At 43.7% G+C, this 11,642-nt stretch overlaps 1 protein-coding gene across 1 annotated transcript; it reads right to left on the reverse strand.

The window, feature by feature from the left end:
- Positions 1-494: 494 nt before the first annotated feature.
- atxn1l (ataxin 1-like) lies at positions 495-11,642 on the reverse strand. The gene is made up of 3 exons (XM_041942387.1): positions 11,548-11,642; positions 8,300-9,492; positions 495-7,277 (listed from the first exon to the last, which is right to left on the reverse strand). Exons 2-3 carry the CDS (start codon positions 9,368-9,370, stop codon positions 5,823-5,825), a joined length of 2,526 nt encoding a protein of 841 aa, XP_041798321.1. The 5' UTR covers positions 9,371-9,492; positions 11,548-11,642; the 3' UTR covers positions 495-5,822.

Raw genomic sequence — 11,642 nt, forward strand, 5'->3', positions numbered from 1 at the left:
GCTGTCAGTGGCATGTAGGAGTCGTAGTAGGGGTTAAATTATTAATTAAGTTAATCATAACTTTCAAATTATTACAGCTACTATTGGTTTTCATAGATTTCTACCACTGCATGTGCCAGCTGTACGTTTCACTGTGAAGAGTAAGATGCAGGATTACAGGTTAAACTGCCCAACAGTATGTGAAGTACTTAGATTAGCTCTTCCATAACCAACTGCAGCATTAACATGATAATTTAACAGTAATGCAGCATGTGATACTGAACCACTGACAGGGTCTAATCTGTGTACTTTTAATACTCTAATTACATATTGCTGATTATACTTTTGAACTTTGAAAAATTATGAATCCAGGGCTTTTAACTTATTGTTTGCGCTTTAGTAAAAGATCTCAATACTTCTTCCACTTCAACTTTCTCCAAATGCAACTACTAAAATGCATACATGCAAAAAAACAAAAAACAGCACACAAGTTGGATAATAGTTTATATTTATATTTGTATATATATATATTATATTGTGTTTACTTAACAAACATGATAAATGCAATGTCTCCAAGTTAGCTGTAACAATAAAAATACAATATCTTTGTGTCCTTAAAGTACATAGAATTAAAACAGCAAAACAAAAAAACAAAAACCGCCCTAAGTAGTTCACAGAGAGGTACAAATATACAGTACAAATCTATTTTATTCAAAAACGGTACAAATAAAAATGCAACAAAATAGAGATATTAATGCTTTGTTAAAGTCAGGTAGGTGTAGGGTATTCTAAGGGTGCACTTCCGGTCGACAACTCTAAGGCTTCTGATAAAGATCAATACATATTGGTACGGCCATACGATATTAAAACTCACTATACAAAGTTCATACAACCTGGATTATACTTGAGGATTGAATGTTACATTTACATCATTGCATATATTTTGCAGATTTAGGCATTTTTTTTTAAAAAAAAGATGCTGTTTTTTGTCTTGTTTTTAGTTACACTTCACATAAAAAGCAGTGTCACCTTGTGCCAAAAAAAAGTACAATGTCAAATCTGAAAATACACAGACTTCTTTAAAACTTTTAACCGTTCTCTTGAATTAATTCGATATCAGCAACACCAAAACCGTCCTAAATTCACCTTTGCAGTTCAATATTGGATCGAACAACAGGAAGCAGTTCACACAGAGTAAAAATCCCCGCTGCCAACGTCACAAAACATAATAAACTGTTACGTTACCACCAGTGGGAAGCTATCTGATTTATGCAGCCTCCACTGCTGCAAACCGACCTTTGTTGGCTGGGGGACAAAGTAGAAGACACCAAACACAATCCATTAATTCAAGGGATAAAAAAACTACTGATCTTGTGCAACAATAAAAAAAATTTAAAAAAAACGTGTGCGTGTCTGTCTGTCTGTTTGTGTGTGTATTTGTGTGTGTGTGTGTGTGTGTGTGTGTGTGTGTGGAATTCATGGATTACTTTCTGCTGCTGACACTCTTGGCATCGTTTGGTTAAATAAGAGCTTCCATTTACTTCACTTCCACACACAGAAAAAAACAGGAATTTAAAAAAAGGAGCATTAAGAGTATATTAAAAATGTAACGGAACAGACAATGGAAAAAAAAAGGAAAGACAAAAAAAAAAAACAACCTATGACTAAACCGTCTGTGGTCCAAACAGAATTCACCGTCACCCTAAAAGAAACATAAATATGAATTTCCGCTCATAAGTGTGACAACAAGAATGTCGAGCCTTGACATTTTTGACCTCCTCTGTCTGAAAAAAGGGAACACCGAGTCTACCAGAAGCATCATTCCATTATTTAAATTTCACACATTGTACAAAGCAGAATTTAAGGCATTATCGACAAGCATCATCGAAGCGATCTATACAACAAAACAAAAATACATCTATCTACAGAAACACACAACCTGCAATTTCTCCATGATTTTGTGTGCTTTACATTTTGAAACTCTTCAATTCACCAACAGTTTTCATCTTACAACACTGTAAAGGAGGGCATTTAGTGCAATTACTTACAGCAACAGACTATCAGTGACGTGAATAAGATTCATTGGACATCTTGGTAGCAGTCGAGCTCTCCTGCTTGAACATGGCACACGCTCCTCAAAGCAGAGGGCGGAGGGGGGGGCAACCTGCATGGGGTGGGCCTGCTGTGAGAATTAACAGGAGGTGAAGTCACAGGTGGCACTGCTTGCACCGTTTAAATCCCCTCAGATGCATCCTGACCCACAATGCGCGTGCCGAAGCGGCCGGGCCGAAATGATGCGGGACAAGCTCGAGAGATTTGGCTCCGACCGTGCGGCATCATAAGAAGACAATAAAAGTTAACTGATCTGTGATTCAGCAGTGTGCCACACGTAGGAAGATCGGGACCACTGAGCAAGAAGTAGAAAGTAGCAAAGCAAAATACTGGTTTGTACTCCTATAAAAGGGTCATTGAAAGCAAAAAAACAAACCAATCCTATAACCAGATGAGCATAAAATGACTGCATCAGCCGACCTGCCCTGCTGCTTCAGAGAGCTGTACTTAAGACAATGAAGGGTACAATACTGAGTTTACTGCATAGAAAACGCCAAGACGACATGAAATGTTTTCAGGTGTTATGTATATTGCTTACAGCATGAAACAAACATACAAACTGTGACTGTAGTAAACTGATTTTCAGAATCTCCCACTGCAAAACATTATGAAGGACGGTTCACATGTTTTCAAGTCTGATCTTAAAACAACGCTAGCTTGTCCACATGCGTGCTGAAAGAGTCACTAGCTGCGGGATCTTTACACAGCCGGTGTGGACAGCGACTAAATTTAATGTTTTTTAAATGTATTTCAGCACAGCTGCACATAAAGATTAGGCTTCCTTATTATCATGCTGCACAGGATTGTTTCTGATCAAATTCGCAGCGTTGTAAAGTCCTGAAATCATTTCAAAAACTCACTTTTTTATCATATGTAATATTCTGTTTCCATCCATATTTGGTGACATTTAGCCTTCCAATAACAATATTTTCACTGCGGCCCCACTCGCTGCACACAAAGCGAGGCAAGCACCTGTTTTAACAAGGCGGTCCAGCAGCAATCTAACAGCACCGTAGATTACATTTATACAACCACGCTAACAAAAAAAAAGCTCATTCAACACCACGAACCAAGGGTTTTTTTAAATTGAGGGTTTTGTTTTAGGGTTGTTTTCTTTAATGGTAATGACGTCATGAAATATGATGACAGAAATGCAAAGTTTTATTTTTAAAACCTCAATAGAAGCTTCAAATGTTTTTTTTTTAAAGCATTTGGTGCAGCCAAAGACAGCAATAAGACAGACTTGAAAAAAGTGAACCTGCCCTTTAAAGCTGCTCATAATGACAGCACCAGAGGATGAGAGTCTGCTGACGGAGGGTCCGACTGTACGCTCGGTGAACCACAAGCAGTCACGGGCTCCATTCAAGCTAAGAGAGCCGAAGAGGACGGGTAGACACGCACACACAACAGCGTCCGGGCGACAGCACCTACACCTCAACCGCACACAAACGCGACAACCACGTGACCACTGATCCTCCCGTCCGAGCACATCCAATGAAAGGAAACGTTACAGGTCATGCATGAAATACTCCACGAGTGATCTATGACAGAAGATAGAGAACTCAGGTTCTGTCTGATTTCCACTTTCCGATGGGAATGTCTGTGTGAGGAATGCCATCTGATTAGAAACCTCTGAATGATTTTATGTGTGATCTAATTGCACTTGTTTTCAATTACACCCTTAAGGATTTTTGGATATCAAGAAGAGGATAAAAATCTGTCAGACGTAGGAAACTGCAGCATTCATCTTGGCTGATTTGTAAACAGAGTTAAAAATGCGAGTCAGTTTTCTCTCTCTCACCACAAAACACCAACAACAATACTTCAAACATATTCCCTTCATTACAAAAACACGTACTGTACTGTGATTCCTATTAACAAGGTCAGTGTGAAGTCAATGAGTGACATTTTTATGTGCAACACAAGACAATCATAAGATTTTTTTTTTATCACTGGATAAAGTATATCCTAGTACAAAAGCGAAGGAACGTATACATCCAAACGAAAGACAGAACAGAAGACAACTCGATAATGATCACAAACTTAATTAGAGTCAAGCCTTTCTTGGAGATGCACTTGAGTAAATCCACAAAAGATAAAATATCATCAGTGAGATGGAGAACCAAAGAGAAGCGGCTTCATCTATCGTGGTTTCTTGAGAGAATTTGTCAAAGGCATGCTCGGCCTCTGGAGAAATACTGATGCGTCGATGAGGATGAACAGCGAGATAGTGCTTCACCTTGAAAAAGTTGAGGGCTGAAAGAGGGTCAGAGCTCGCCCCTCATGTGTACAGAGATATAAAACAGCCCACGACGAGAGATTCCTGGGGAAGAGCAGTACAGCCGCGTGCTGTGAATAAAACTATTGCTTTAATTTGGTAACTGAGCAAAGAGTAACTCAAGTTGAGGACAAAGAGACCAGCTCATCACTGACTCGGTTTCTCTCCAAGTCCCTTCATTCTACTCCTCCGGGGGTTTTTTTTTTTAGGCTAAAGTGGCCTGCAGCCAGTGATGTGACTGGGTAACGTCTCTCGGGTTCATTCCCACAGGTGGCTTTGGTGATGACCAGCCAGTGCTTCCTCCGATAATTATGCTCTTTACAATTGCATTAAAAGTCACCAGTCTGGTCGGGAAAGCTTTGAGGTATTGTGAGGAGGAGGGAGGGTGTCGCTCTGGATGGGAAGGGACTCTAAAAAGGGGGGAAAGTGAAACGCTAAGTGATGTGCTAAGTGATGCCTGTTCTCACTGATGATACTGGGAATGCAAGATCTTTAGTTATCACAGAGAACAGAGCGTTATTCCATCCGCGACATTTATGCAAACGCACTCACACACACACACACACACACGTTTGGGCCCTCGTCTTAAACCAGAGGGCATGATGGCGCATAGTGAAGGCAATTTTTTTGGAGTGGAAACTGATTGCTGAACAGAAAGACTGATTGATTTATCACTATTTCGATTGTAAGACAAGTGGGACACGCCGCACTTGGCCTGAGAGAGGATCCCGTTCTTTGCAGGCCGAGAGGGCATCTCTGCTGACAAAGGAGGTTTTCAGACTCCTGCCGGAGAAGCATAATGTAACATACGCTGACAGTTAGCGTCAACAGTGCCAACATCGCCACAGGAGCTGCTGATGTCAGCAACACCGCTCTCCTTTTTTTTTTTGGGTAAATGCTTTTATAGGGAACGGGATCTTAGGAATGGAGGAGATAAAAGATCACCGGCTGTGATCTGTGACATACACCAAAACCTGCAGAGCCGGTAGCTGCTTCACTGTGCTACAAACACACTGTTGGTAGTCTGTGGTCTTCCAAAGAGACAGTTTGGTCAGAAAGGAAGCAAGAGTGTTCTGAACGCGATGGTAACCTCCAATGCATGGTTATGAGGAAGTGGCGACAAAGGAGGGAGGGAGGAAGAGTAAGTGCAGTGTGTGAGGACTATGAGAGGCATTACATCGGCTACATACTTTCTACTCAGCTTGTCATGTCCCTGTCAGACCTCAGCTGGCTGGGAAACCACAGGCTCGTATCCTTTGGCTGAGTGACAACCAAACCGACCCAGAACTTCTCACCACATAGACAAAGATCTTGTATTTTTTGTATATTTTAGGTGTGCAAAATCTCAACATTCTGAGGCTACATTCGCACTCTTTTTTTTTCCTCTTTCTCTCCTTGTCAGACTCGATCTTACTCGTCGCAGTCTCCTCTACGGTTGCTACCAAATGTGATGCTACTTCCCTGCATTAGAGCGCCCCTCAATGGACAGTTTGACCTCCTGGGGGATGAAAGAGGGCCTCGTGTGGCCGGAGGTGCTTATTTGAGGGCGCGGCCCTTCGTCTCCCTTCATATTGTATCTTTGGAGGCCAGGTGAGGACCAGCGCCTCTGAGAAGCACCTAGCGCAGCCTGCATCGCTCCCATGCTCGCCCCTGCAAAAGCAGAGCCCTCTGTGTGCAAGTGGTAACTGCTCTGGCTCCGTGGATGCTCTGCTGAGGTCCTACTTGGTCTGACGGGCGACTCAGCGTGCCCAATGACCCCAAAATGTGTGGCTTCCTCCTTATCGACCCCATCTTTTTCTCCATCCCTCTGTCTTTCTCTGTGGATGCGGTCTAGCCTGAAATGAGATTGCTGCCGTGACTGCTGAGGGGCAGGAGGTCCCATGAGCTGGTGACCAGTTCCTGACGAAGCGTTGGTTTTACTCAAAGTCCTGGACAGGCTCTGCTGTTGTTGCTGCTGCTGTGAATGATGGTGCTGTGGCTGTTTCTGCTGCTGTGCCTGAAGCTGCTGCTGCAGGGTGATGGACACACACACGTCACCTACTTGCAGATGATGGCAGGCCAAGCCGTAGAGCTGGGCTGTGCGCTCGGGGCTGCAGGACGACCAGCCCTGGCCGAACACAAAGAAGGGGTGCTCCGGGGGCACATCGATGGTAACTTTGCTCTGCTGTTCCCCCACGGTGAAGTGAAGCGACACAAGACCTGGTCTCTGCTGGCTGGCACGGATGTCCACCACCATGCTGGAGTCAATCTTAAGCCCCCCGCTCACCTCGGCGCTCCGCACAAAATCCTGAGTCTGCAGGTCCTCCACACGCTTCAGTTCCCCAGTAGCCAGCTGGATGATGGCGCCCTTCATGAAGTGTGACGGGTTGCAAGAAGCTGGGGCAGGAGCGAGGCTTGAAGCTAAGGCCTGAGTCACATCTGCTGTAGGCTGGACAGGAGGCTGCTGGGCGAGCTGCTGCTGAGCTGTGGTTGGCTCCACCCTTTCAGGGAGGCACACTCTGGCTGAAGAATCAGAGGCTTTAAAGCTTGGGTTAGGGGAGGCCCTGGTGGTCGAGGCATGGCTGGCTGAGGCATCATTAGCCTGTCCTGGGTAGTGTTGCTGCGGTGGTTGTGGCTGATGCTGCAGGTGATACTCCAGAGGAATAAGAACTGGCTGCCCATTGGCAAGCATGACGGCATGGCCTGGTTGCCCTGTCTGCTGCTGTAGACCGGTCAATCTAGGGTCACTGTAGCTCACAGGCTGGGCCGTGTACGCAGTCCGGCTGGAAATTACACCCGTGCTCTCTCCGTGGACATCTCTGGCTCTCTGGGCACCCTGAGAGAGGTTCAAGGGAGCAAAGGAGACCTCTTTCCGCACTGCGCTAGCACCTTGGCTAGAGGACGCAAAACGACCAACCACCTGCTGCACCTGGGAGTTGATTAAAGAAATGAAAAGTTAGTCAGACCAACTTTTAAATGTACAGGAACATGCAGAACAATTCAAAAATGGATTGTGACACTATTTCCAACAAGACATCCAAATGTTTTCCCACAGCAGCCTGAATTAGAGCATGTAAGGATGAAATATCTGTGGGGCAAAGTAGATGAATACATATTAATCATCTCATCATCCAGGCCTCGAAAATATTCCGACTCTAATAGAGGAACATTGTTCTTCTCATCAACTTCTTCAACAGACCACTAAAGTTTTGACATCAGGACAGGGAGACACTACAGAAACTCTTTGGGACTTCCCAATTAGGCAGCCAAATGTAAACCATATAGAGGCCATTTACAGCAGGTTGTTGTCTGTTTTTTGTGGGAAGAAAAAATCCTTACTAAGATAGATAAAGATAGTCTGCAAAATAATACTATTTCTCCCTTTTTAGTTTATTCACATAAGTGATTAGCTGTCAATGCAGCCAGAATTAACGAACACGACCAAAACTATTTTAGTTATTAAGGAATTAACATGTTTTCTTCCCCTGCACACCTTCACAAAAGAAGCACTGAGGGTTTCACTGCAGCATCTGCATGCCACTACATACAGCCAAGATTTGCACAAAGTGGCAATTATCTGGCTGTGAGAGACTACACAATTACCTACAGACCCACAGTACACAACTAAGGAAGGAAGTATAGTCTAAAATTAACATGTGCTATTAGGTCTTAGAAATACTGAGGTAAGAAAAAGGTCAGGCCAGATTAAGATGAATACTATGACTATATTTCCATGCACACCAGAAGCAAACTACTAGAAGTAATCGGGTTTATCGTAATCAAATTTTTAGAAATGAACACATAATCTGATTTCTCTAGCCATTTAAAATCAGTGTCAATGACCATTACATTTACCATGTAAGGACTTTGGATGCCTCTGTCATCAGTTTACACCTAAAAATTGGGAATACTTAGATTAGCACACATTAGGAGGCCATCAGAGTGTCTCACCTCCAGGTCGCTGTCTGGAGTGCTACGCTGGCCAGGCGAGCTCCTCCCCTCCAGCCTTCGGTTCTGCAGGCCTCTGTCTTGGCTGTGCTCCTGCGCTGCAGAACTGGATGCTGCCTGCAGCAGACGTGCATTTTTAGCGATGTAGGCTGAGTCTAGTATAACCTCCCTGGCTCCCTGCTCTTTATCGCCTCCATTCATCTCTGGTTCATTCTCCTGCTGGGCACTGTGGGGGTCTCTGGTGGCAGTAGCAGCCCTGGCGCCCTGAGCGTGGTAGAAGACCGGCATCCCTCGAGGGCCAACTTCCGTTGCAGGCAGGACTCCCACAGTACCAAGGTGCTGTTGGGCAGCTTGCTCTGAAGGCAGCATCAGCGGGACACCGCTGGATGCTGCAACTTTGGCAAAGGTATGAGCAGCCACCTGGGCCTGGGGAGGTGGGGAAACAACACCCTCCTGTATGACAGATGAATAAGGAACAAGGTGGGACACAGCGTGGGGCTGAGGAATGGTGCCTGAGGGAGAGATTAGTGATCCTGGAACGAAGCCAGGGGGTAGAGCGTAAGGTACCGCTGCATAAGGGGAACTAACAAACTGGAGAGAGGAATGAGGGATCTGGGCGTAGCCGAGAGGAGGATAGGGAAGGCCTGGATGCTGCAGAAGAGGCGAGTGTACAGTGTAGGCTGGAGAGATGTGGCTTAACACTGGATGAAGACTGGTAGGTGAGTAGGTAACAGATGGAAGAGCCACTTTGTAGAGCATACTGTACTGGTCAACGGGCACCGCTGGTATGCCATCAGAATTATCCACTCCATAATGAAGGCCTGGTTGAGCTCTCAGCCACTCTCCAGACGGGGTCCCTCCCTGAGTGTCACTGTTAGCTGCAGAGTTTTGGATGGAAACCACTTCATCTTCTCCAACGCAACCACCAGCACTACTAACACCTCCGCTGCCACCACCTCCTCCTCCTGCAGCCCCAATACCTGCTGTCCCTGCAGCTCCACTGCTGTTACTGACTGGGAGGTCCCTCTTCTTTGGAGGCAGGCACTCCTGGTTGCGCTCCTGAGCTGGTTTCATTGCAATCCTCTGATCAAGCAAGGAGCTTTACTGTACTGCACAGGAACTGAAACTTGCAAGCCAGTCAGCCCGCACAGGAACCAGTTCTGAAATCACCTGGCTGACCTCTTCTGCCAATTCACCTGAGGAACAGCACAAAAACAAAAGGATCTATCAGCACAATTCACATCTCTTCCAAGCTTGCATGCAACTTAATCACAAAAATACTAAAATAATTCAAATTTGATTAAATCTAACTTCACTGTGAGTAAACTAAAATTCAGGTATACAGTATAATGAAAGGCTTATCGGTTGGTATCTCAGTCATAGTGCAACATACATACATACGTAATATAAGTATAGTATGGTATCATAATCAGTATAAGAATACTATCAACATAGTAGGTATAATAATATAATCAGTATAATGATTGATGAAAATGATTAAATCATACAATCTGTATTTTTAGGTTTTGAGAGAATTATTTGTGGTCATTGACAGTTTGGGTGGTTGTGCTGTACCACAGATGGAAAGCATTAATGGAGCAGCCACACTCATCTGTCACTGTAGAGGCAGAAACTGACCATTTATTCATTGCAGCAAAAATAAACCATTAGACCGGCCCAAGATGAACTTCATCTGGCCAAGATGTAAGATCTTTTCAAACCAAGCATACTCGTTCTGTTGAGTCAGTGCATGTGTCCCTTTACTGGAACGCTGAACAGTTCTGCTTTCTGGCTTTGTGGACTTTTTTTTTTTTTCCAGTTACTGGTTGTTTGACATTTGAATGATTGCTCACATGTTCATGTTGCTGATTGTATTTTGAAAGTCTGACCACAGGCAATGCCGTGCACATGACAGCCTCACAGCTGTCCATAAAACAGAAACTGAGAGCGCTTCTCAGCGCAAATAATGACAAACTGATTTTTTAAATATTTCCCACACCTGGACCACTTTACATCACCTTGTATTTCCCTATAAAGTGGCTTTGAGGTTGGAAAAACCTTCTTATTCCACACTGACAGTATCATACATATTCTGCATCTGTGTCTTTGAAACTGTATAATGTTTACAGATCATAATTTAATGAATGAAACAATCCAAAGACTCTGTTCTATTTACATATTTTTTTAAATATATTTTGGGTTTTTTTTTGTTTTTGTTGTTTTTTTGCTGCACCAACCCACCAAATGGAAATGAAAGTATGTTTAATGTTTTGAGCATCATTACTCAGTATTCTACCTGATATATTTAACATATTTGGAAACTCTGGAATCTTAACTAGGATTTCCCATTAAGTTCAAAGGATTTGGACAAAGCTTGGGTGGAGGGCATTATTTTAAATAATAACAACTCCGATCTCCGACACACTGAACTCACACACGAACGTCTACAAATGCGGCACCTTCCAAAAGACCAAGAGCAAGCGAGATCATCTCTGACCACTAACACCCTCACCATTGCCTCTCGGTTTCGCTCTACTTAATTTAGCGCCGTCCTAACAGTGCTACAATACAGCTGCGACGGATCCACTTAAGTCCTGTTGAGATTTTTTTTAACAAACACACGGGTTAATGGCGAGCTAACACGAAGGAACTGAAGCAGGTTTACATGTTTCTCATGCATTTACCTTGAAACAGCTTCTTTTTTTTAGCATCAGTCAATGATTGAAACTCGAATGGATTCCTGGTTTTACTCAGCACAGTTGTCCAGAAAACTCAGTAAACCTGCTTCCCGAAACAGAACCATGCACAGCACTAAATACGAAGGGGGTGCTGTAAAAATGTAGTTACAAGTCAGAGTTTTCTGTATTTACCGCTAGACTTCACTTCAGAGTAACTATGTTTACCGTTAGCTAGTGGCTGACTTGGCTAAAGTTAGCTAGCAACTTGGGAGTCATCATTTTCCCGTAATCACAAGAATGTGACAGCATGACACTTCGTACACTAACACTAAACGCAGATGGTGCGTTCAAATGATAGCTAATGTTATACAAGGCCATTTAGTTATCACTATAATTTATCACTGGGCACCAGCCCAGAGGTTCCGGCTAGTTAGCTAAATGGCTAACTCAACTACAACTAGCTACATGAACTGACTCCAGTCCTGCTCGACTCACATCTGCTCTCAACTAACATGGCAATGCGCAAAATTCCTGTCAAAGCTGTCTCTGCTTTGTGCTGTTGTGTAGACGTACCTCCAAATGTCATCGCGAACAGGCTTTTCTTTATATAAAAAAAAGTTGACATGCAGAGGGACAATTGAAGAAATCAAGGCTAAGGAGTCGAGCCC

Source organism: Chelmon rostratus, chromosome 1, assembly GCF_017976325.1.
Source record: "Chelmon rostratus isolate fCheRos1 chromosome 1, fCheRos1.pri, whole genome shotgun sequence".
Classification (NCBI taxonomy): domain Eukaryota; kingdom Metazoa; phylum Chordata; class Actinopteri; order Chaetodontiformes; family Chaetodontidae; genus Chelmon; species Chelmon rostratus.